This window comes from Corvus hawaiiensis, chromosome 28 (assembly GCF_020740725.1).
Source record: "Corvus hawaiiensis isolate bCorHaw1 chromosome 28, bCorHaw1.pri.cur, whole genome shotgun sequence".
In the NCBI taxonomy this organism is placed as follows: Eukaryota; Metazoa; Chordata; class Aves; order Passeriformes; family Corvidae; genus Corvus; species Corvus hawaiiensis.
Window position 1 is genome coordinate 2,182,963 of NC_063240.1, and position 26,316 is coordinate 2,209,278.

Here is a 26,316-nt window from a genome sequence, read left to right on the forward strand (position 1 = left end):
TGTTTGGCCAGGTCTTAAGATGGGACAGGCCTCATTTATTTATAGAAAATGTCTAGAATTTGTACCTTTCTATGCAAAGCAGTTATCAAATGCCTCGGTATCACAACCACCGGTTCACACAAAACTGGCATTTGCTTAATACCTGCAAGGCCATCTTCACCCCTTTGCAACATCAGAAAAATGTACAATAGCTGAGGGGTTAGTGCATCCTCTGGCAGTTATTCCTCTCATTCGTCACCTTCCCTGAGTGGTGAAATGCAGTTTCAGAGCTTGAGGTTCTGCGCAATCCAGCCCTGGACAGCTGTGACTTTGGTGTAGACACCAGGGAAGTATGGCCTGGCACAGCCATAGCCCCAGCTTGTGATTCCTGCTAGAAACCACTTCCCTGAGGGTTCTTTACATGCCAGGGGCCCACCTGCATCGCCCTGCAGAGAGAGGAAAAGGATCCAGTATCAAGCCACAGGCAGTGCAGCTCCCCCAGCTGTGAAATGTTCTTTCTCTCTGGGTCATGGGCATTTGCCGTCCTGTTCCCCACTTCCCCAGGAGCCTCATTCTAAGCTGGAGGACTGCTCAGTGATGTACCTGCATGAACAATCTGAGACTGGGGTTCTGGAACATAGAAGACTGTGTTTGGAGGTCCAATAGGGTTATGGAACAGGCTCCATGGTATCCCTGTGGTCTCTCGCTTAGCATTACCTCTCTGTGTTTCCCTGACCTGTCACAGGTTGGTGGGGCAAGCAGCATGAGGTGTGTGCAGGATGGATGTGGATAGAAGCAGCAGCCAGCTGATGGATGAACAGACAGCTGAGCTAGGGGAGGCAGGGCAGGGCCCTCCTGAGAGAATATAGCCTAGGGATTTGGCATGAGCTTGCTCTGTCCCAAGCACAGCATTTGCTGCTCTTGCACTCACTGAACAGCTGTCGACAGTGCCCTGTGGGAAACCAGCACACAGCATCCTGCTGCTGATCTGGACAGGGTAGAACTTTTTGCAGGCCTGGTCTCCGATCATGTTCACTGCTGCTTTTTGCAGATGCTTTGACATGAGACCTGAGGAGACAAGTATTGCTATTAGCTGGCTGAAGAGCACATGAGAAATAGCAGCATGTGAAGAAGTGGGGTCCCTGCAGCCTTGCTTGCTTGCCAGAGGGAGAGACCTGCTCTGGGTGAGTGAATCAGGCCTGGTTCAGCAGAGCAAACACAGGAAGGTCCCTTGGGTGTGTAGTTTGTCAGGCAGTTTGACTGACCAGACACAAATGGTATTGGGGTGGTCTTCGTACTGCAGGAGCACAGCTGGAGCAGCTGCTGTGGGGGTGGGGAGCACAGTGGCTGGCATGTAGGAAGTTTGCCAAGGCTCCAGGAGGGCAGAGGTGTGACCAAATGGAGGATTAGTAGCCGGGGAGGAGATGATGGTGACACCAGGCCTTGCCCAGCTTGGTATCCTCTGCAGCCTATGGCCTGGGATGGGAGTGCTTGGTGTGGGAACTGTAGATGTTTGGGCTTGCAGTGTTGTAGTGTAAGGTGGCATTGAGCTTAGCCATCATGGATGTGGGAGGGCCCTCTCAGCCAGTACCTCCTTCCTTTGTGGAGCCCCAGCCTGTGATGAAGCATCTGGTCCCTTCATGGAAGATGTGAGAATTGTCTGGGAGGCATATAGGTCTGATGGTGCTGCTGAACGTGACAGGTGTGCTCAGTTCCAGTAGTGCCACGTCATAGTCTAGGCTGTAGACGTTGTAAAAAGGGTGTTTGTAGATACGGAATATTTTCTCCATTTTGCCATCAATGCCACTCAGGAAGGGTGTTCCTAGAAAGGCCACCCACATTTTGGGGTCACCGTAACTGCAGAAAGACAGCAGACCTGGCTGTTAGGACCGTAGCCTCACAAGGAGGGCCATCCCTCCACTTGTGGGGCTGGCCACACCTTGGGAAGTCAGGACCCCTGTCTCCAGAACAGTGGGTAGACTCAGGCTTTGCTCCACTCGTTCCTCTTCACACTTACCTGTAGGGCCATATCTCTGATAGGGGGTGTGTGCTTCCTGCAGGGCACAGCATCCCAGCCAGGGTGCTGGACTGCGAGGCAGGGGGAAGGGCAGGTGGGCTGATGGGACTGAGGCCAAGAGCCAGCTGGCTTAACTAGCTCATCTCAGACTTACATGTCAAAGCAGTGAGCTGCAGAGAGCAACCACCGGTCAGCAATGAGCACAGCCCCACACTTGTGCTCCTTCCGCCGAAGCCAGAGACTGACTTGCCAGGGCCATTCTCCTCGAGCCGCGCTGCTGCCACCCACGATCTTGCTGAAGGCCAGAGCAGTTGTTAAGCCACAGTCTGGAACAGAGGAAGAAGCACCGTGGTTTTAAGTAACCTTAAATGAAAGGAATGACTGCCTGCCTTCCATAACCTGTGCTGTGGGACAACCTTCTAGGAGAGCATGTACATGTGATGAATTCAGTTCCCACAGCTGAGGCAAGGCTTGACAAGACAGAATATATTTTGTGGACTTGTTATCGCAGATCACACCTTCCAGGGATGTGGTATGTGAGGAGTGGATATTTGGATGGACTGGCTGAGCTGTCACATGGCGAGGAATGTGCAGCCCAAAGAGCAGTCCCAGGGATGACAGGACACTTTCTGGGTTGCCATGTTGTGCAGAGCTGTCTTGCCACTCTGTGCTACCAGACTGACTGGCCAGAAGGCCAGTGTGCTGGGAAATAGGTTCTGGTGTCTGTAGCACAGTAGAAGAGGCCACACTTTCTGGCAATAAGTTTGGATCTGGCTCATCCAGCTTTATCTTGTTTTAGGCTCTGGCAGAGCAAGTATGATCCGGGCTACAGTGGGCTGGTCCAGGCCCCCAGTGTCTGGGCCCAAGACAGCTGGTGTGAATATGGTGGGTGCCACTGTGGAGTCTGGGTCATGTAGAGCACAGCTGGCAGCAGCCAGGGGCTGCAGAAGAGAACTCACCGCAGTTGCGCTCGTCGAAGCCATTGCTGCAGTCCACAACACCATCACATTCAGGATTTTCTTTTCCAATACACACCTTGCTGGAGCACTTGAAAGTGAGGCTGGTACAAGGCACCACTGGAAGGCAATAACCCATGGCCTGCTCAGTACCCTCTATGCTGGAAGCATCCTACCAACATGTCAATGCATCAGTTATCAGTTTTACCTGGAGTTTGGGTGGGCTTGGCAGTCTCGGTTGTTCTCAGAGCTGTGGAGGTTTCACTGGCGGTTGTGCTCATCTTTTTTCCCAGGGTGGTTCTGCTGGCTGGACTTGCAGCCATTGTGCTGGGCTGGATAAAAATGGCTGTGGTAGAAGTTCTAGGAATGGCTGAACTGGAAGGGATGCTTGTGCCAGCGTTGGGCAACTGGGAGATGGTGTCCAGGATCCAGTCTGTGAACTTCGTAATTCTAGAGTACACACCAGGTCTCATAGGCTGGGCACAACCAAATCCCCAGCTCACGATGCCAGCAAGGTAAAACACTCCTGGTGTCACCTCACAGGCCAAGGGCCCACCTGAATCTCCCTGCAGAAGAAGCAAGACAATGGCTGCTCAGTCCAATCAGCTCTGCCCCTCAGTCACACCAGAAGGACTTAACTACCCCCAGCTCTTCTTTCTCCAGCCCTGTGGGTCTGTCACGCAGTGTGTATGCAGGGCATGAGTGTGCAGAGGTTGAAGCTAGGGTCAGTGGCTCAACCTGGCTCCTGTCAGCACAGCTGCCACCAACTGCCACTGACTCACTGCCACCAGAGGAGATCTGCTTCGACCAGGATTTGTCTGGCCAGACAGAATGGTGGGATGTCATTCTCAACTTGGTGGAGCTTTATTTACTTTTCTAAATCTCCCAAGTAGTGGGCTGAGGTTTTTCGTGCTCAGGTACATGGGAATTACACAGCTGGGTTACAGCAGCTCAGTAAATATTTCACAGGGATCTGCTGAAGGCAGAGCTAGCCCAGCTTTCTAGAACAATCTAGAGAGTAGAGAAATACCACACTTTTACCTGGCACGAGTCTACCATTCCCTCCATGAAGCCAGCACAGATCATTCGGTCAGTGAGGGAGAAGTTGTAGAGGAAGTTGCAGGTGTTCTGTTCTATGATGCCCACAGATGCTTTCTGCAGGATCTCAGGCTTGGTGTCTGCATGCAAACCACAGAATTAGTGAGTGCAGCAGAGGGAAGGAACTAGTGGCTTTTAGACTGACTCAACATATACTTTGGGAAAACAGGTCTAATCCCACAAGGGAATTGAGTCCTATATAACCTGTTTTCTCAGCAGCCCTGAAGCTTGTGGCTCACCCCAGGGTGCAGTTTAGTGTCTGTGTTAAGGATTCTGCACGCAGCTTGTGTCCCATGGTCCTGAGAGCTTGTGAGCTTCTTGTCAGCTGGACTTCCTTGGTAGCACATGTGCCACTCTCAGGCCTTCTCCCTATAGCGGGATCTTTGCTTACGCTGATTGCTTGGAACATCTCTGTGCCTGAGAGTGGCTGCTGTGGCTGGCACACTGTCCTGCCAGAGCTGCAGCAGGCTCTGAGGCAAGCGCCTGGCACTTGCTTAGCATGGTAGAGCTACTGAGGGCAGTCCAGGAGGTTTCTCCTGGTTCCCACCAAGCTGCTCTCTCAATTTACTTGTTTGCTGGTGACTCCTAGGTAACTGTGGTTTAAGGTAGTGCTCTGTGTGCCTTGTTCTTGCTTATTCTTGTGTTTCTGTCAGTTCCTCACGGTCCCTGTTACTGACCCCTGTCCTATATGTTCCCAGGACTGTGGGTCACAGTGACATGGACTTTGCTGCTCAGGGTATCACTGCTTCAAGGCAAATCAGCAGGTAATGCATTACTACTGCTTACCGTTCCCTTCCTGGAGGTCACCCCATCCAGAAATGAGGCATTTCTTGCCAACAGGAAACTTCTGCACAGCAAATGGGAGGCACACAGGCTGTATGTATTTGTTGAAGACAAGAGGTGTTGCCAGTTCAAGTACAGCCACATCAAAGTCCAGGATCATGGGGTTGAAGAGGGGATGCAGGATCACTCTTGTTACATTGACTTTCACTGCATTCTCGTCTGTTCCATTTAGTGATGTTGTTCCCACGTAGGCTTCAATCTCTTCTGGAATTGTCCTGCAAATGCATAAACCTAAATGTGCATACTCACACGCTTATGCCTGGCATGAATTCTGACATTGAAATTGCAGACAGCTTTACGTGATCAGCACACAGCACAGCAGCCCAGCTAAGTCCGGCCCAAAGAACTGTTTCCAGCAGTGGCACCTCTTGGATATTACCTGAAGAGCAAGTAAACATGCAATAACAATCCTCTCTTAATCTCCAGAAATCTGTGATTTCAGGAGTGTTCTGGCACACAGGTGGTGTCTCTGTATTCAGTAGGTCTTGCTGGATTTTTTGGTTTTATTTGGAATTTTCTAAAGTTGTGTTTTATTCCTTTTTTTTTAACCCCAGGTGAATTTTTAATATTCAGTTTAATGACATTTATTAAAAACTGCTTCCTTTTGATTGTTTTCCACCTGCTCTTGGTGATTATTTGCTATCTTAAAAAGACAGTCAAAAGGCATTCCCTAAATTCTTTGTACCCTTGATTATTGTACAGTCCCATCAAACACTGTCTTCCCACCAGTTGTTTTTTTTCCCAGGTCTAGTCTGATCTATTTTGTTGTGCTTGTTATGATGCTGCTCCACACCCAGCTCATCCCTGAGCCTTGTGTGCACATTGACACAGTGAGTGTTACTCTTGCCCTCCCTGTGATGTTGGAGCAGTCGGTGTGCTGTGCATTACCAGCAACATCCTGCTCATCTCCCTTGTTTTTTACTGCATTCCTGTGCTCATTAACTGCCCCTGCCACAGGACTGCTGCTCTCAGGGCAATATCCACATGTTTCTGACCTCTTGTTTTGAATTGCAACAGCTGATGGAGACTCATCCTCATTCACAGAGAGACAGCACTGCTGGTTTTGGTGTGTGCCTCATTTCACCCTTGTCTACCTTGCATTTCACTTGCTGCTTTGTTGCCCATCTGTTTAATACATGAGGTTGTCTTAAAATCCTTCAGTTAGTCACCCACCTTTTCTGCCTTCAGGAATTTATTCTTGACAAGCATTATCTTCTTGGTACTCATTTCTTTTTCTAGGCTACTTATAAATCTGAGCTTGGGCTCTTGCAGTTTAGCAGAAATATGCAGGATTGAACTGACCATTTTCCCTTTACCAGCTGACCACGTCTCTATTTCATATATTGCAGACAATTTTTAAGGTTAAATTTATTAAATCTATTAAAGAAACTCTATTGTTTCTTTAATTTCTTTAATAAATTTATTGTCTTGTAATCTTGTTTCTTGCACCTTTTTCCACTCCTCTTAGATGTGTTGTCCTTGCTCCCTGCTCAGGCTGCTTTAACCTTTCTCTGCCTCATTCCAACCTCCCCACAAACTCCTTTTTACTGTGAATGTCTAGTTATAGCAAAAATTGATGTCCCACATGTGTTCTTGATTTCCATTTCTTGACTCCAGTGCTGCAGTGTGGATTTGGCTGCACAGCTCTGTGCCGCTGGGCAGGTGAGCTGGAGCAGGGGCAGGGATGGGCTCTTACTCATTGAAGCAGTGAGCTGCTGACAGCAGCCAGTGGTCCCCAATGATGGTGGCTCCGCAGAAATGTCTTGAGTCTTCTTTCAGGCTGACTTGCCAAGGGATCTCTCCTCTGGAAGCATCTGTTCCTCCCACAATCTTGCTGGGTTTAGAGAACCCAGGTCGTCCTCCACACTCTGAACAAAAGTCAAAGCAGGACTTGTGAGTATTCCTCACAAGAATAGCAGAAGCCAAGCAAGGGGAGACTTTGCTCTCTCTAACCAGTTAGCCTTAGCAGGGACAGGTCAGGGCTGAGGTGTGAGATATCTACCCAAGCCCTGCCAGCTGATAGTGGCAGTGCCTGATGGTGGCCATGTACAGCTGGACTTTCACACAAACTGCTGTTCTGCATCTTGCTCTTGGCAAGTCATCAATCCTGGGCCCTTCTTGAAGGCAGAGTAATCAGCAGCTCTGTGCCTCTTAGCCTTGCCATTCCAGATAAAATATTAATTCTAGATTTAGAAAAATACCCTTCATCTGCATCTCCCTGCAAAGCTGCTGGAAGGGCTCCTTGGAGTGGACAGGTCGTCCTGCAGACACATGGCCTCCTTCCCTTCAGGGAGAGATTCATGGCTGCTGTGAAGGGGCAGCCATCAGTTTTGAACTGCTGGGAGTTCCTCAGGTGGCAAGCAAAAGTAAGCGACCAACAGATTAAATACTGTCAGATGTTGCTGTGCCTCAGTGACCTGTTCTGGCCCTGCCAGAGCAGACCAGTTACACAGGCAAGATTACACAGACAGTCACATAAGCAAAGGAGCGCATGGAACTGCAGAGGTACTGAGTGACTTTGCCAGGCTGCTCTGGACTGAGCCAGGGCAGCCCTATAGTGTCACTTGTACCTTAGCATTTAGGCAGAGTTGTGTGGCTCACCCTACAGAAGGTCAGCTTAGGTCAGCAGAGGAACAAACCTGACGTTTGGACCTGTACCTGTCACTCTGCCTGCCAAGGTACACCCGCTGTGGGTGCTCATACCTTGTGGTCTTGCTGCAGTCACTGGCCTGCTGGCAGCTGGGGCTGGTGAGGTGGTAGGGGTTGCTCTGGTGATGATGTTGACCTCTTCAGCGCTGACCATGTTAGTACTGAAGTGTACTGGAGGGACAGTACGGGCTATGGAGGTAGGGAAGGCAGAAATAGCATCCAAGATCCAGTCTCTGAGTTTGGTAACACGTGTGTAAACTCCAGGCCGCCTGGCTTCAGCACATCCAATACCCCAACTCACAATTCCTGCCAGGAAAAACCTGCCAGATGGTTCTTGGCAAACCAGGGGCCCACCGGAGTCACCCTGCAAGAAAAGCCAGATGGTGAGATCTCCCTGGGGATGCACTGAGCTTGCCCTGGGCACCCTCAGCATCCCTCTGCCAGCTGGGGTCTCTCTGTCCCTGTGTTTCCTAACACTTCATATTTGCTCCAACCTAGTGATGAGTGGAGCATTTCTGTGCTGGCCTTTGGGTGTTCCTCCATGTGGGAACACTGTCCTGCTGTTACGCAGTAGCCTTGCGCCCTTTATATGCCAGAAGAACAAAGGACACCATCTGTAAAATCTAGGATTTAGCATTTCTACTGCTTTAATAATTTGTTAAACCTCATAAAGGTTAATCCTAGAAGCTTGTACACAGCCAGATGATGGGTGTTCATTGCCTGATACACAACCCAGGGACACCATGTTAATGTTTGCATCAGCTTTTCTTGATTTGGTCTACGGTTTCCTGGTCAGTTCTTGGTTACTGTGGGGCCCTGTGACTGATGGACATGTGGTGTCTGTGAAGCTGCTCTAGACCAGTAATGAATAACCGGATGGGTCATGTTCATCACCCAACCTTGAATCTTCCATTCTTGGCCCCTTCTCTGGTGTTTGTGCTGTATTTGGTGCAGAAATATGAAGCACTACCACCAGAAAAGTGCAGTTTTGTTTAGCTGGTTTCTGTTGAATGGTCCTGCCAAACCACAGAGACAGACCTAGAAATCACAGTCCTCCTCGCATATCACAGTTCTCCTCTCTCCATATTATGAAAGGCAGGCCTGTCACCAGCTGATCACTTGCAGTTCCAGGTTGGATAAAGGCTAAGTAAAAAAACACTGTTGGTCACCAAAACTGCTGTGTATGTTTTAGTTTCCACTGCTGCCCTTTGCCTATCTGGATTTTGATCTGAAGACATGTGTGGAACATTAGTATGGCCAGCCCTGATGACAGCTCAGGAAGAAAAGTAGTTAATTAGCTGAAAGAGCCCCTTAAACAACAGTGCCCTGCTCTAAGCAGTAGAGAACATATGTTCATTTGTGTCTCCTGCAGTCATTGATCTGTGCTTGTGTCCAAGGCAGGGCCTCAAACATCAAAGGGAAACAGTGACCATAGTGTCAGTTCTGCTTCTTCAAGTGTCATTTGGTACATACTGGGAGGGAAAAGCCTTGTGCAGGCAGCTGTGCCATCTTCTCTGGGCAAAGCTTACCTGGCAGGAGTCGACTTTTCCCTCCAGGTAGCCAGCACACATCATTCTGTCTGTGAGAGCATGGCTGTAGAGACTGGAACATAGGTTCTGGTCCAGGAGCTCCACTGTTGCTTTCTGCAGGAACTCGGGTTTCACCACTGAACAAGAAAGACGTGAGAAAGCTCACAACTGTGAGCTCAGTGCAGGGAGCCCTGCACAGGATCAGCAGCTCAGGGTACAGCCCACCCCGGCTGGCCAGAGCAAGGTCCAAGTTCCCTTCCCCAATGCATCCTGCCCTGCTCAAACCCCAGCATGTCTCCTCTGCTGGCTGCCATGCTTTGCTTACAGAAATCCTCCTTGAGGTAGCCCCAGCCAGAGATAAGGCACTTCTTGCTGGTGGGGAAGTGATGGCCAGCATCTGGCAGGCACACAGGCTGGATGTACTTAGTGAAGGTCACAGGTCTCTTCAGCTCCAGCACAGCCACATCATAGTCAGCTGTGTCAGCGTTGTAAGAGGGGTGTGGGATGATCTGTGAAATGTCCATTTTCACTGCACTGCTGTCAGAGCCTCTGAGGGAGGTGGTCCCTGTGTAAGCTGCCCACATGGCTGGGTCCTGAAACCTGGAGGAGAGACAGTGCGGGCCATGTGAGCCTGCAGCCACAACACTGTCCTGCAAACCCAAGCTGCCTCCTGCCCATCCTGCCATCCGCTCCAGGAGTGATGGAAACTCCTCATTCTCCCCGTGATGGGGCAGAGTGGTGCAGTGGGAGCTTGAGCAGATATGGCAGCTTTTGGAATGGGGATGGAGGGTGGAAGGTGGCGTGACTAAAACTTACTCAGTAAAGCAGTGAGCGGCAGACACCAGCCACTTCTCTGTGAGGATTGCAGCACCACAAAAGTGCTCATTGTTCTCTCGCAGGCTGACTTGCCATGGGAACTCTCCTCTGGACGCCTCTGAGCCTCCGACTATCCTGCTGGCAGTCTGCATGGCAGGGCGACTCCCACAGTCTGAAAGGGAGGAGAAAGCCAGTGCATCAGGATCCTGCCACTGCACCCCAGCAACAGGTTCTTGGGGGCAAGTGGGAAAAGCTGCTTCAGCTTATGTGTGCTGCTGCATATGCTCAAACAGCAGGATGGTACCTGGGATGTCACAGGGCAGCTATTAACCTGCAGGCTTGGAAAGAGCACTGCAAAGCACTGGCCCACCACAGCATCCCCCCTGAAACTCTTTTAGGGTGAGAAACTGTAGAGCAGCATCCTGACTAGTATGACGAGCTCAGCTACTGCCTCATGATCAGCTTCCAGCAGCTCATGGGCATGTGGCTCTTGTCCATTGTGCCAACCCACCAGGAAGGTGGATCTTGTCACAACCCATCACAGCTGGTGGGACCAAGGTGTTTCCAGGGCACAGTTTCCCTTTCTTGATGCAGCCATTTACTATTGGCTTGAAAAGTCATGCCGTATCCTTGGCTCTCTTCAGTGCCTGAGAGCCAATGGTGTCCCACCTGTCAAGGTCTGCAGCAGTGGGTTGTGGCTGGCCCCCATATCCAGGAGACCTGCTTTGAGAGATTCAGCACAGCCCTTTCCATCAGAGGCATCAGCTGTTTGGCTGTCACATTCAGGGCTTTCTTTTCACATACTGGATGTTGGGAGCAAGTGACTGCCTGTGTCTCAGGGGCAGCTCCCTGGGGACAGCGAGGCTTTACTCACTCGTGTCTTCTGCAGTCCACACAGCAACTCTCCCCTGGCTTCCCCAGGGGCAACCACCACCGTATCCTTGTCATTCTGCTCCCTGTCTGGGCCAGAGTCCCTGCAGGATGGTGCTGAGAGCAGAGCTGCAGCTTGTTTTGAGCTTGCAGGGCCCTGGGCCACCAGGCTATGAACAAGATGGGGCTCAAGCACCTTTTGTATCTGTATCCAGGCTGCTGGTGAGGAAGAGGAGGAGGAGGAGGCTGCAGAGTGCAGGTGGCCCTTCCTGCTGCCTGGCTCTTACCTGACTTCAGTCCAGGTCTGTGGGGAGGAACCTTGTTGGGACCTGAGACAAAGAGGAAGGAATCAGGATCAGCAAGGGCAGCCCAGCCTCGGGTCCTGGAGCTGTGTTCCTGGGCTGGGGCTGCCACAGGCTTTGCTGCATCTTCCTCTCCCGCCAGGCTATCTCTTTGCCCACCTGTGGCCAGTGTGAGGCGGGGCCAAGGTCCCTGCTGAGGACCCGTGCTCTGCCATGGTGCAGGGGAGGAGCAACCCCCTACAGCCCTGCAGGCTTTGGGGGGAATCCACATGCAGAGGGAAATTCCCAAAAAGCTGTGGCAGTGAGCTGCCTCTCAGGAGCAGACTCTGGGCCTGAAGCTATGCAAGGCTGTTTGCCTAAAGCCAAGGGGACTCTAGGCACCTTCCATTTGGGCAGCACAAGGCTCCCAAAGATCCAGGGATCCTGCCCATTGTGGCAGAGGGTGTGGAGGGAGCTGCAGAGGGGCCCACACCTTCTTGTTTCCCAGGCACGTTTTTTTAAATTGGCTGAACCTGAAGTCCTACGGTCACACACAACTCCAGAGTCACAGAAGGAAAGGAGAATTTCTTGTCAGGGGGTTTCAGAGAGTAATTTAAGTATGAGAAATAGCAACCTGAGCTGTAGTTATTGCTACAGCTCTGAGGGCTGCTGTGCACAGGTAGGTACAGACAACCCAGCAATTAACCTCCTGGAGCTTCATCCCCTGTCCCTCAGAATGGTTCCAGGTGCTGCAATTTCTGCTTTAGGTTCTGTTGTTGCTGTGGCCCCTCAAGCTGCTCTTGCAGGGCAGAGCAGCAGGACAGCAGTAGTGTTGGAGGGGTATTTGGGGACCCCACAAATGTCTGTTAAGCAGCAGCCAAGATCTAGGCTGGTTTCTGCTGCTGTCTGGTGAAGCTGGAGCAGCTGGGAGTCAGGCAGACCTTTTTATCGGTTTGCTGGGTGCCTGGCAGCACCCCCATTTCTAACACTGCTGCTGGGCATGAAGCCTTGACTGGATATCCAGAGCTGAAGCCCTGCAGCAGTTTGGCTGAGACATATGGTGCCTTAGCTGTGTGAGCTTGGGTGCCAGCAGCCCCGGCACAGGGCACCCTGCTCTGCTTGCCTGGCAGTGGCAGGAGGGCCATACCTGTGAGAGAAGCTGAGGAGATGGTCCCGTAGGCAGCCAGGGAGAGCCCCTGCTTGTGCAGGGCAGCCGCCAGCCCATGCCTGAGAGCTTCCTCCTCCAAGGTAGAGCTCAGGGGTTGGGAATCCTGGGGAGTGAAGAGGAGGCGGAAATGGACGATCACACTGGAGTTTCCGTTCCTACTGGGAGACAGAGAATTAACGGGGACCTTGGCTTCATGATCAGTACAAGGGACAGGTTCCTGTGCTAGCTGTCTACAGGGAACTCAAAGGAAACAAACCCTATTCTCAGTAATTTGGCTCTTAATAATTTAATGTTTCTCTGGAGTTGTGCTCTGTGCTGAAGTGGTCATTTGAATTCTTTTTTCCTTTGGCCCAAAGCTGTGGTTGAACAAAATTGTTTTCCTCTGCCTTTCTGACTGCATTTCCAAATGAAAAAATCCAGAACATTGTTGCAATCCCAGATGAAAATCCAGCCTTGACCTAAAACCAGTTTTTCTTTGTACTAGCTTTGAACAAGAGCGCAGGTGTGAGTTCACCTTCCTGGTGAGGCTTGTCAGAATGCCCTGAAACATGAGCTGCAGGGTCTGCAGAGATAGCTGCCTACACTCACCTGTAGCCCAGGATGGTGCAACCGGTGCAACTCCAGTCCAGCTGGGATTCTTGGAGACTGGACAGAAACTGCAAAGCAGAGAGTGATGGTCACACACTGGACTCCCAAGGAGGTGGGAATAGATGATACCTGGGATTTTGTTGGAATCTGGAGCTGTTGATGCATGGTCTCTTGCCTCTGCAGGCAGAAGAAGCACCCATGTCCAGCTCATGTGTAACCTCTTTCCCACCCTGGCTTTAGGGCATCCTTTTTTTGTGCCTTCTTGCCTCATTTGCAAGGAATAGGCCTGAACACACATTTCCCACTCCACAAATGTCTCTCAGGGCCCTGACAAGGCCTCTCGAAGTGCAGTTCAGCCCCACAGTGTACCCTGCTGATGTTTAAGAAGTCCTGGTTTTCCTCCTGCACTTGGCAAACAGATTCTGCTGGTGCTACCACCACAGTATTTCATAAGTCTTTTTTCAGAAGGCCCAGATCAACTCACCAGCCTCTCAAGAGCAGGTGTCAGCACCCTATAGTAGTCCGAGTTCTCCATCTGTAAGCTGCTGTTGAATATGATTCCTTGCAGCTCCACTGTGTGCTCGAAGCTGGCCTCTCCAGTGGAATGGCAGGCTGCCAGAGAGGGAAGGTGTCTGTCAGAGGCAGCTTTCCTCACTGCTTTGCAACATGAATCTCATCGTGTCCTTTAAACCCCGTTTTTAGCAACTTGACTGTCCCTGACCATCCCCGCTGCCTCAGGGGTGCCCCATAACTGAACTGGGATACCCTGCACATGTGCAGTAATAGCATTTTGCAGTGAACTTGTTTGAACTTGAAAATAGTGGATTTTTGTCAAGCCTGAGACAGAAATTCATGAACAGATGGATACAGCCTGGCAACGTGAGGTTGGCGGCAGGAACAGCCTCGGTAAAGTTCTGCTGGATACTGAAGCCAGCTCAGAAGCTGTGACTGTAAAGGTGGGATCTGCCACTCATGTCATGCTGGGGTCTTCACCAGGGTGCTGGCCTGAGGTGGCATCTGGCCATGGGGCAGCAGAAGCAGCAGGACAGAGGTGGGAGAGGGAAGGAGATGGTGGTCATGCTCTGGAGTGGGACAGTCAAACAGGCAGTGATCAGTGACTGCAAGTGGTTGTGATAGAAAATGGCAGAGGCAGCAAGGTCCAGTGACAAGAAATTTCAAAGTCACAGGGAGAGATTAGAGGATAGAATCATAGAATCATGGAATTGTTTTGGTTGGAAAAGACCTCTGAGATCATCGTGTCAAATCATTCCACCAGCACTGCCAAGGCCACCACTAACCCATGTCCCCAAGTGCCAGATCCACATGTTTCTTAAATCCCTGCAGGGATGGGGATTCCACCACTGCTCTGGGCAACCTGTGCCAGGGCTGGACAGTCCTTTCAGTGAAGATATTTTCCCAATATCCAATCTTAAACTCCCCTGGAAGAACTTGAGGCTGTTTTCTCCTGTCCTGTCCCTTGTTTCCTGGTAGCAGAGCTTGACCCCCACCTGGCTGCACCCTCCTGTCAGGGAGTTGTAGAGAGTGAGCAGGTCTCCTCTGTGCCTCCTTTTCTCCAGGCTGAGCCCTCCCAGCTCCCTCAGCTGCTCCTCATCAGATTTGTGCTCCAGACCCTTCCCCAGCTCTGTTCCTTTCACTGGACATGCTACAGCCCTTCAATGACTTACTTGTCATGAGGGGCCTAAAATTGAACCCAGGATGTGAAATGCCTCACCAGTGCCCAGCACAGGGGGACAGTCACTGCCCTGGTCCTGCTGGCCACACTATTGCTTCAGCAGATCAACATCCCACCCAGCTTGGGGCTGACTGAGGGTGCCCTTGATCCCCTCATCCAGATCACTGAAGAAGGTATTAAACAGGGCTGGCCCCAAAGTGGCCCTGAGGAACACCACTGGTCACCATTCTCCAGGTGGATGGTACTCCATTCACCACCACTCTCTGGGCCTGGTCATTCAGACAGTTTTTACCCATTGAAGAGCACACCCATCCAAGCCATAAGCAGCCAGTTTCTTCAAGAAAAAGTTTATGGGAACTGGTGCCAAAGGCTTTACTGAAGTTGAGGTAGACCAGATTCAGAGCCTTTCCCTCATCCACTAGGCAGGTCATCTTGTCATAGAAGGACATCCGACTGGTCAAGGAGAAAAGGAATAGCGCATATGTATCATGAAGCACTGAAGATAAAGTGCTCCAAAGTCACATATTGAGAACATGAGCTGACTACAGCCCTTGCAGTTTTTGTGCATACATGCAGAAAGGTGTCTGCACTTTGTCCTCAGTAGGAGGATTTTGAGGATTTTTGCTATAAGCAGTGCAGACCACTTCTCTTTTGGAGCTGATAAACTGAAAGAATGCACCTGGCTGCACACTCACCCAGCAGGATCCCCAGGCAAAGGGCTGTTGCGCTGCCTGCCACAGCAGCAGCAGCGGTTACCTTCCAGCAGCAGGCCCCCAGTCTCCTTCTCTGGGTACCTTGCCCTGGCTTTATCTGGTTCATGCTTTCAGAGCAGCTCTACAGATGGGTTCTGTGATTAAAAAGAAGAGGAGGAAAATGACAAGACTGGGATGAAATCTGTCATGCCAGCTAAGGTTACCCCAGGATATTCCCACTTATTCTACACCTCTCATGTCTCTTCACAGCACCAGACTAGAGTCAAGCTCAACAGGGTCTTCTTTCCCTGCTGATTCCACCAAGCCCATTCCCTTGGCTGTGGTTTTGCTGGATAGTAGGTAGGGACAGTGGGAATCTCATTCATCCGTTCATGCGCATCACTAATTAGATGACGAGGCATTTGGCTACTTAATAAACATATAAAATTACACGTTTCTTTTCTGGGTTAAGTAAAGGTGGCACATCCACCTAGTCCAAATTGGAAAATTTAGACCCAAATATGGGCGATGGGCAACACAGTATGAGTGAAAGAACAGACCCTTCCCATGTGTCCAACCCACTGTCCAAGCGATGTCAACAGCCAAGATATATTTTACTAAGCGGGTACAGTCGAACGGGCTTTGCTAGAAAACATATGTACAATACCAACAGAGGAGAGGAGCACCTGGGCAGTCTTCTCTCGCCTTGTCTTAGAGAGACCTAGGACCAACAGCAACTCAGAATTTTTATCTTGTTACTTCCCCCGTGCTCCTATGGGAAAGCCCATGAATTCAATGTCTGCTGTGTTCGTAAGGTCTCGAATCTGTTTGAGAAGGCACTGATATTTCCTAGCCTTCTCAACAGCAGCATCCTTCAGTGACGGGTTAGAGTGCTCATATTGAACTGTCATGTCAACCACGAATGCCTTTCCCTCTTTAACAAAGATCAAATCAGGTTTCTACAGTTCATTGCCATCGTCCCTTATATGCGGTTCCTGGAACACAGTCAATTCTTTCTCTTAGTTTCATGGCTAAGGGTCTCACAGATGGAGTTGTGTCTCTTGATCCTGGTATCCTGAGTAACTGGACAGGTCCCGATTATGTGGGCAGATGTCTCATAATCAGCACCGCAATGTCTGCAAGATCTAACAGAGTCATCATGCCTACCCCTGGCTAGGAACTCTTTTGTGGGGTAGACATTAGCCCTCAATTGCAACGCAGTTATCTACTTCCTGTGAGGTAGGCCTCTATACCATGTTCACCAACCATTACTGATGTTGTCATTCTCAAAGTTCTCAATACTGTGGCCTTGGGCAACCAGTTGTTTCCACTTGTTAAACTCTCTGCCAATTACAAGGTCTCGGGTAGTGGACTTTGGGAATGGGAGCCTCCCATTCAGATATATCCTCATCACCACCGTCAAGACTTTCTAACATTGGAATAGGCTCCCAAATCAGCAGGATGGACTTTTTCTCACCCCCTGGCTCACATCCATAACTTCTCATGTAACAGTGCCAGATGTTGCCCTCTCAAAAACATTACCAAAGCCGCATCTGAAGACTGAGCCAATCTGTGCAGTCTTTGCACTTGTATGCTTGGAATAAGCACCGCCAGTTTGATGATACCTAGTCTACCATCCTTACAACTCGAATACAAGGTGGCATTACATGGATTTGGTGGAAGGTGAAGCCACTCCTTGACTGAAGTTCTAACTAATAGGTCAAGGGATTTGAGAAGCCCAGCTCCTACCTCGGTGCGGTCAGCCAGATATACCAATCTTGGGATGGTATACATCTTCAGTATATTGACTTTCTGAAGAGGTTTCAGTGGTGAATCACCAATCTGATGGAGCCAATTCTCCATTTTCTCAGATAAACCTGAATCAGCAAAACCAGTCCAGGGGTCGACCCTTATGCCAAGATATTTCTCAGTGCATTGCCACAAGAAGGGAAAGGGTAGATACACACTGTGTCCTCTGAATATGCCCCAGGCTGCAGTCAACAGATTCAAGTTGTAGGACCTGAGCACTTCAACCATAGTGGCTCCTCCCTGCCTGGTTCCCCTTCTCTGTCTTCCTAGGAGGCCACCACTGAGTGGTGGTGTCCAATGTGTTCATGCTCACAACAGCTATGGCTGATGTGAGCATGAACCAGCCTGATGCCTCCATCTCCATGTTCTGCACAGGCTCTGGATGAATGCTTAGCCAGTGTCCCAGGAGCACAGAACCTGCCCAGCAGCACCCTGTACCTGCTTAGCGGCAGGGTTTCAAGGTCCTACTGCCCACAATGCCAGGGTGAACAGGTACCTCAGCTCTTAGCAAGGGCCGAGTAGCAAGGGGCTTGATATCTTGGCTTGCTCCTTGTGTCTTAGACATCACTCCTCATGAAGATCCTAAACCCAGCCAGTGTCACTAGGGGATGCTTTGGTGCTGCTCAGGAGTCATGGAGCTGCAGTAACAGGCAGAACAGCTGAGCTGTAAAGTTCAACATTTATCTCAGAGTAATCTTATAGGTCTGCAAACACGACTAGACTGCAGTCACATCCTTAAACATGAAACTGCAGTCTGAATAGACAGCTGTGGAGAGAGACCTGCCTGGGAATCTGGCTCGTGAATGGACCAGAGCTAATTGGCATTGAAATCATCAGAAATCATTGTCTGCTCTTGCTGGACCATTCTGACCTGGCTATGGAAGTCTTGGCATTAGGCTACTTGTATCCCCAAGGTGCATGATATATAGATTAAAACTCTGTAAGTAATAAACCTCACCCTCAACAAAATAGTTGTTTATGAGGCAGATTCCAGGATGAGGTTTCATATAGCCCAATGCTATTCCACATTCTTTGCAGGAATTCTGGATGAATTATAAAATCACAGTTGGTGGCAAAGCCCACTACAGCATTTAGCTGAGAGCTCCCAATGCCTAGTAATGCAGAGCAATTAGTATGTTCTTTAATTGTAGCTATGCTGCTACCCTGATGAGCAGATTCTCCTTCCCTGTGGCCAGCACTGGCACTGGTGCTTCTAGTATTTTACCTCAAGTGGTCCTGCACAAGAAGTAAAGACCCTTCACATCACCTTTCCTGCCTCCACCTTTTCCTGGCCTTTGCTAGACTGGTTTCAATATGTCAATGTTTTTCCATGCACTGAAGATGCCCAGATGGGATATGGTGCTCCAAGTGTGAATTCAAAAATGCCAAAAATAGAAAGATCTATCTTGGGGGTTTTTTTGTCTGCAGTCTTGCTAGTACAAGCCAGACTGTATTTGGCCTTTATTTGCACATCATCAACAATTGGGTATCACTAGGAGTGAAACCAGCCTGGAATATCCATTGTTATTCTATCATTCAGACAGCCTAGTATCTGCAGCAAGCTTGATGAGACAAGGAGGGACACTGATTTCCTGTGGTCCTAAAATGTAATAAATTACTGGATTATTATTTCTCCCTCACAGGCAGGAAGAAGACACACAATCTTTCTGTTCCAGCTGGCAGGCTAAAGTTGCCTCAGAAAAATTGTGTGGTCAGAGTGGAAATCCACAGAAGTCCAACCTTCTTGGCCAAGGGTCCAGAGCTCAGCTTCAGAGTGCGTTTTTTGAGGACTCAACCTCTAACTGTTGGGAAACTCAGATTTACAGGAGACACCAGAAAAGCCTTGCCAAGGCACTATTACCTCTCAAACTTACTCTGGCTTGATATCAACAGTGTCAAGAGTATTAAACCCTCAACAGGTCTTCCTTCCTCAGTTCAAAATCTGTCCTGCTGAGGAACATCTCACCTGGTCACTTCCTGTCCACTCAGACGGTGCGGTGAGAGGTTGGGCTGCCGCAGCAGCGATTCACTACTGCTGTAAATCACACTGTGACTTCAGAGAAGCTGCAGAGGAACAGCCTTTTCTAATGTAAATGCATCCAGCAATGAAAGGAAGAGGGGAGGAAAGGGACACAGCGAGAAGCAGCTCCCTGTTTCAGAAGAGCTTTTCAGTGTTTTCCAAGAGGCGTCAGCAGCTCTTTAAAATGAAGCTTCTAGATAAGAGATTTTAAAAGGTCACTTCCTTTGTGAGTCAACAGAGAGAAAGGGGAGAGGAAGGGAGGGTCTGTCCAAGATGCCTCTTTTTTTCTAGCAGACATCCAAATATTCTTTTCCAGTTGTAACTGAGCCTGGCACAGACCGGCGCTGTGGCCCCTGGGTTCTGCTAACAATATCTCTGTTTGACAATTCAGCTCTGGTTAAGGTGATGCCTTGGGTTTTAACTTTTATATTTTTCAAATCCTGTACTGCCCAGTGTGTAACTGAAGTTTCTTGTAGCTGGTTCACTTCTGCTCTCTCATGCTAGGCAGACATAACAAAGCCTCTCCAGGCCTGCTCTTCAAGGACACCCAGACCATCCTAGGCCCAAAAAGTATAAACCAAAAGCCTCTAAAGTAGGGGGGGGGGGGGGAAGCTTGGGGAAAACGCATCATTAACTGAAGTTTTAACTGGAGGATTAACCCTGATATGCAAATGAACCAAACCTATAAAAGTGTGAAGAACTTGTGACCTGTTGTCCACCTTGGGGTCCCTCTTGGCAGTGGCCTCTGGCTCCCCAGGGTGTATCTTTGAAGGCCTTTCAAATAAACACCTCCCTTTATTCCCTTATTCCTGTCTAGTCTGTGTTTTTTAGGTGGCCACTTCAGGCATCAAAGGGGAGACAAGTAGGGAACTTTTTTTCCAGGGGTCCTTGTGACCTGAATACGTACAGATGAGGGGTCCCTCCTTCCCTCCTTTGGTAGGTTTTGGAGTCACCGTCTCTCTTGCAGTGTGCTGAATGTGGGCACTCAGAAATCTAGTCCAGGTGTGCTGACCAGTGCAACAGTGGACTTCAATGGACCTCAAAGGTAGGACAAATGCATCTGAGAAAAAAATAAACATTGCAGACAAAATTGGCTCTGGCTGGTTGTTTTTCTGACAATACAATCTTAGTTGCATGTAGAAGTCATACTACAATCAAAGGTACTTGGAACCCCAGAAAGAAGTTCATATTAGTGATTGCAGAGGCATTTTAACTGGAAAAAACAGAGTGTTTAGAGAAACTTTCTACTTCCCAAAACAATCAAAACTTGTCTTTGCGCTCCCTTTTAGCATAAGGAAAGTTTATTTTCTTTTGGTGTCAGTGGTGTGAGTTAAAAAAGAATTGAAAGGATGTGTAAATGGAAAGTCCATTTTGCAAGAGCAAAATAGAGATTGTAATTTTTTTTGCTGAAAGATAGTAAGGATCATCTATAAATGCATAGTGGAGATCTGTAGCAAGAAGCTAGACACAGTGAAAAATATTGTGGCATAAAATCAGATGAGGAAAAAGTAAATTTTGCTAGTGGGGCAGAAATTAGGAGAGTATTAACAGTCATGAGTTTCCAGTAGTAATATTGAGAAGTAAAAGTACATTTATGGTTTTTTGTCAGCTTATAAATTGTGAGTGGTTATAAAATATGATGCCCTTGAGAGTGGGATGTGGGGAACTCTGACCTAAGAGAGTCCTCTCAGTCCAGTCTCAGTGGGGTGTCTTTTCACTGTTACATTTTAGCAGAGAAGGCACCTCTGATGTGCAGCAGAGAGTCAGCAAGCGCAGTCCTGCAGGCTGCCACCATCTCTGGCTGTCCCTGAGGATCTGCCGCGGTGCTGGGTTGTGGCTACCACCACTGCTCTGCTGCTGCTTGGCAGCCCAGGGTTTCTCTTCTCCACAGAAGTCTGAATTTTGCTCTAGTCATGCCATAGGATTTCCTTGGAAGATGGTTTTTATTTCTCAGTTGGTTCAAGTAGGGAAATTGTAAAATATAAAGTGATATGGTAAAAATATTCCTTTACCCAATTAGCCAAACTGTCACTAACACCCACTCTTGAAGAGGACAAGTAGCATGTGTGTGTGATCTCACGTGTGTGTGTGTGAGAACATGCATGTGCAGCATGTTGGGGGAATATCACCTTCAGGAGCAAAAGGGGGAAAGGCAGGGCCACGAGAGAGGCACCCTGGTTGTTTGTCCATGCACTGGGCACAGACCCAGGCTCACCGTGGCAGGTGTCTCTCCAGCTCAGGTGATCCCATGCCATACACACCTGTAGGACTGGCCCAGAGCACGTTGCTCTCCAGCACAAATTGTGCTGGCTCCTGTTTTCAGGTAGAAATTGTCTTCTTGCAAAATGCCACAGCTCCTGAGTCTGAAGCACAGTGGTGACCTCCCAGTACCGTGCTGGTTGCTGCCCAGCAAAAGGGCTGGTTTTCTTCATTTACCTCCACATACCCTGGACTTCTTTCTTCCAGTACTTGATACTTCTCTTCCTTCACCTCACTGTGTCTTCCTCTTCATTTTTTCACCTCCTGAGGCCTTTTCTTCTGCCTTCCTACCCCTCTCCAGTCTCTCTCCCTTCAGAATAGGAGGGTTGGCATGCCAATCTTGCACTGCACTGCCCTAGGCTCCCTCCTGCTCTTCTCCAACTTCTCCCATTCCCAGTCTGCCAGCCCCTACCAGCAGCCTTCGACTACAGGGACACAAGCTGAGATGCCCCGCTCTGAACTGTGGGCCAGAGGAAAGAAAGACAGGAAACAGTGATACCCGTTTTTTCAAAAGTCGGCTTCATTTACCGACAACAAATGCGAAGAAACCCTGATGTCCCCCAAGTGATAATGCAAGGAAACCACCCCCCACCCCCACCCAACCCCCTGACGGTGAGTCTGGGCTGCTCTGGGGTCTTTGTGCTGCATTTCTGTATTCTAGCATGCTGGGTTTCTCCCACACTGTGATTATAAAGGGCAGCCAATATGCTGCAACCATTTGAATAACCAAGTGTTAATAAAATATTTGCTTCATCCCATAGTGGGGTACTGTGGCTCTTAACACAACAATACTGTGTCTACTGAACCTTCAGACACAGGGGTTGTAAAACTCATTGTGACCTGTAAATGTTCACCCAGACAGAGCCTTTGCAAAATGATGGCACAGGTATGAAAAATATGCCACTTGCTCAAGGCAGACCACAAGCTGCAGATCTGCCTGCAGTCTCAGCAATTAATGAGCCTGCGGCCAAAGGCAAGTTTTATCACCAAGGCAAGACTTGTGGCACTTCAGAGGGGGAATACAGCAGATGCAGAATATTTCTCCAGATGGAGAAATATTTCTATTCTGCCCAAAAGCAGAAAGCAGACTCCAATATGCCTCACTTGGTAGGTTCACCATCCAAAATCACAGCCACCAAAACAACAAACCATATCTATGTCACCAAACCATGAGTCTGAGCAGGAGAGAGAAGATGGTCATTTGCTGTAAGTGAAATCAGAAGCATGACCAGAGGAGATAGATGTGGGTGTGCAAACAGATCTGCTGGCAGAGCAAGGCAGTGGGAACAGCCAACCTCAAATATCTCCATTAAAATGGGGTCAAGCCTTATGATTTTTTCCTTACAGCTGGGGATTTGGTTGTATTGAAATGAGGCTCAGAACTTGTGGCAACAGCTACTGAGAAGGGTAGAATGCTTTCATAGGGGAGTGGATTTATAACCAGTGGTATCTATTGGGTGGTGGGGTAGTGCGAGGACATGTCAGTCTGGAGAGGCCAAGAACTGCCTGCCAGTTCCTCCTTATGGCTCAAGGGTATCCCACAGCCACTCTCTGAGCGGGGCTCCAGAGAAAGGAGTGTTGGAACTTATTCCAACACTGTTGTTTCCCGCTTAGCCCATATATTTCCCCTTAAGCCTTCTGATGAGATGATCTTATGTCATGAAAAAGAAGCCCATGCAGGGACAGCAGCAGCTGGTTGAACAGATACAGGACAGAGCTCAGCATCAAAGGCAAACCATCCCATGACCAGCAGATACAGGTTTGGCTACGTGGTCTTTTTTTTGTGTGACATGAGCTTCACCTACCATGACACTGGTTCCCTGGATCACCCAACACTGTATTTCTCTAATCCTTTTGATTTAACCCATCTCCAGCTTCTGTAATGGATGTATAGAGCATGTCTATGTCCCCATCTCTCTGTAGGTTAACACTTAGAGGAGGTTGTGCTGCATTTGAAAGGCTAGACCCTACTTTCAAGCAGAAAGAAACTCTCGTCATGTAAGAGACTGCAGATTGAGCTGAGGACACCTCTTGTTATTAAGCTGAGTGAAAAGCCCTGACACTGCAAGCCCCTAGACCATGCACAGCCTGCAAGTGAGCGAATCTGAGTCCCTGCCACTCAGATCAGTGAGGATCCCGTGTCCCTGCTCACCTGCAGCACTCATCATGGAGGTGCATCTGGTTCAGCTGTAGTCCTGCTTTCAGCAAGCCAAATGACACTGTGCCAGCCTTGTTTATTGTCCCTCTTGATCTACAAATGTCTCTCAATTTACAAGTAAGAAGATCCTCTGCCTGCCTGCCAGCTCAGCAGTCTCAGCTGGGGCATGACAGACAAGCTGAGCTTCCCAGTGCTCGTATTATCACTGGTAACAAAGACTCTAACATCACTTCCACCTTGGAGACACTCAACCCTGAGCTCTCCCTCTGCTAACAAAGTACTGGGCAGATTTGTACCTGCAATTACTTCTTAAACTTGTAGCCATGGATTACACAATAAAATAAAGGCAGCTTCCTCCCCCCTACCCCCAACTGTGCTGGCTTGAAAACTCAGAACAGATAGTAAATACTGAATACACATAGGGAGTATCCAGTAAGCCCGGAAGTCCATGTTTGTCCCCTTACTTTCCACAATAGGAGCACTATATAATTTGATACTTTTCAGCTTATGAATGGCCAAGAAAAACTCACATGTTTAACTCATGTCATTTCCTTCACTGACATTCACTCACCTCCCTTGAACACTGTCTGGCCCTGTGCAGAGGCTGTGGGAGAAATCTTGGTCCCATTGAAGCTAATGGACATACTGGCACCAGAGGTTCCTGGAGGAACAGGGGCTAAAGCAGAGGTCTTCATTTTGCAAATAATCACATTTTATTCTTTCTTACCAGCTTACATACATTAGAAACAATGTGTAAATTACATTTTTACCTAGCTTCAGCTGTTATTACAGATTGTCAGGTAGGCATTAGTATTCATGGACACAAAACCCCCAAGCTACCCTGAAATCAGTTACCTGCAATGGATGCTCCCTCAGAGGAAGAACTCACACAGAGAAACCAGCAGTGATTAAAGATATCAGTCAAGCAGTGAACTCACAGCGCTTGAGCCCGTGAGAGGCCGCAGAGTGAAACTCTGCGCGTATCGATAGGGGATAGTGTGACATGCTGAACTGCAGCGCTGTGTGACCAGGCACAGCTTTGGCCGGCCCCCCTGCCTGAGGAGACCATCCCCGGGCAGAGGCCGCAGGACGCTGGCACACTCGGACTGAGCAAGCCCTGCCCTGGGCGGCGTTGCCTCGTTTGACACCTCGGGCCTCCCTCAAGCAGGACAAGGCTGTGCCGGAGCTCTTTGCAGGGCAGCCTCAGGGCTGGAAGACAAGTGGGTGTGAAAGCAGCGTGACTCTCGAGCCCTTCCCGTCCACCGCGGGAACAAAGAACCATTCAGCTACAGAAACATTTATTTAAGCTCAAATAATGGGGCTATTTCAAGCCCATAGAGGTTGCTCATAAGAGTTGTCCCGTGCCGAGGTCTAAGCTGCCCACTGCCACGGCTGTTTCACTCTTGTATTTCCTACAATGATAATGTTGCTTGTTTCAGCGTTTAGGTCTGCATTACTGCTGAAGTTGCACTTTTTGTTTTCCATGACGTACCCTGAACTTTCTTTCTAGAATATTTCCTAATTTGTTATAGCTTTCAAATAATATAGACCATTCTCTGCATGTGGTTTCCAAAGTGTTTAAGAAACTAAGATGTTTCTCTTAACCAGTACTTTCAGAGAAGAGAGTCTAGAGGTTGCTTTTGACCAAGGCTCATCCATTAGGTCCCACATGCGGTGGTTGAACCCACACTGGTTAACAGGCAAAGGATGAAATGTGCTACAGAAACACAGCTGAGGGGCAGAACTGGCAGAAGGGTCAAACTTCCACGGACATTCAATGGGGAGCCCATTTCTGCAGCCAGTGGGTTCCTTTGCTCCAGAATGAATCCCCTCCAGCACTACCCACCCGTTTGCGCAAAGTGCTCCCAACCTCCCCTGAATCACGTTAGAGTTACATGGAATCGAAAAGCACTAAAAAGCTCTCCAGCATTACGTAAGGAAAGCTGCTTAGCCATCAGCGACTAAAAGGAAGCACGGAATTTGTTTCCATCTATTACTTTCAATAAAAGGTGAGTTGAGCTGTTTTCCTCACAGACAATAAATTCAGAAACAGGCCGTTTCCTCAGAGCCAGCAAACCGCGAGGGATTTCCCCAAGCATGGGGGAAAATCCAGCGTGGAGAAGCAGTTTCAAACTCCTGCTTGTCTGAAAATCTGCGGGTGCAGGCAGCAAACCTGTCTGACCCTGATGAAGAAGCAAGGAGGAAGAGCAGAAGGAGGTGGTGAAGAAGGAGGAGGAGGAGGAGGAGGGGGACTGCCCGAGCCCCAGCCGGGCAGGAAGGATCGCGCTGGGCGGTGGGGCTGCGTGGCGAGGAGCATCCACGGGTGGGTGCAGCTGTCGGGAAAGGTGCAGGTTTTTCTCTTCCCATTCGAGCCAAGAAACCCCGGCACCTCAAAGAAAGTAAAAAGGGCTCATAAGAAGGAGCAGGGACTCACCTGCTTTGCTTTTCCCGCTGCCGCCAGGTGCCTTCCCCGGCAGCTTCTCCCCAAGCGGAGCCGCCCCGAGCTCATCCCCCCGGGCCCGCGGGGCGCCGGCGGGGGCGGTGGGAGGCACTGGGGGAGTTCGCGGCGGAGCTTAAAGGCACAGGCTGAGAGACAGGAACGGTTCAGCCTGAAGAGCTGGTTTGTTGCTTCACCGAACTTTGGAATTAAGCACTTTTCCTCCCCCCGCTCCCCAGCTGCCTGCGTTGGGAACTGGACCGGTGATGCCCCAGCTCCTGCCTCTCCCCAGTCACGGGACATTCCTGCAGGTCGTTGTACAACTCCCATCCCTTTCAGCAGCAGGATACAAAGGAAAATAGCTGCCTGAAGTGGGGTGGTTCATACCCTCTACACTGAATTTCCCCCCATCACCAGAACTTGGCAGCCCCCCACACTGAAGGCACGGGGATGG

The 26,316-nt window shown here is 49.5% G+C and overlaps 1 protein-coding gene across 4 annotated transcripts; it reads right to left on the reverse strand.

The window, feature by feature from the left end:
* TMPRSS9 (transmembrane serine protease 9) lies at nucleotides 1-26,036 on the reverse strand. 4 transcript variants are annotated; one of them, XM_048287969.1, is made up of 20 exons: nucleotides 25,860-26,036; nucleotides 19,916-20,068; nucleotides 15,183-15,334; nucleotides 13,279-13,406; nucleotides 12,795-12,862; nucleotides 12,186-12,364; nucleotides 11,045-11,086; nucleotides 9,888-10,059; nucleotides 9,397-9,671; nucleotides 9,072-9,208; nucleotides 7,597-7,906; nucleotides 6,590-6,761; nucleotides 4,837-5,108; nucleotides 3,994-4,130; nucleotides 3,161-3,518; nucleotides 2,956-3,072; nucleotides 2,151-2,322; nucleotides 1,571-1,719; nucleotides 911-1,047; nucleotides 1-425 (listed from the first exon to the last, which is right to left on the reverse strand). In XM_048287969.1, the coding sequence occupies exons 3-20, from the start codon at nucleotides 15,304-15,306 to the stop codon at nucleotides 264-266; spliced, it is 3,111 nt and encodes a 1,036-aa protein (XP_048143926.1). In that variant the 5' UTR covers nucleotides 15,307-15,334; nucleotides 19,916-20,068; nucleotides 25,860-26,036; the 3' UTR covers nucleotides 1-263. The 4 variants fall into 4 exon arrangements, with proteins under 4 accessions (XP_048143926.1, XP_048143924.1, XP_048143925.1 ...); XM_048287967.1 differs by having other exon boundaries at nucleotides 1,571-1,836; nucleotides 25,860-25,972; XM_048287968.1 differs by having other exon boundaries at nucleotides 1,571-1,836; nucleotides 12,186-12,361; nucleotides 25,860-25,969.
* Between the last annotated feature and the right edge of the window lie 280 nt (nucleotides 26,037-26,316).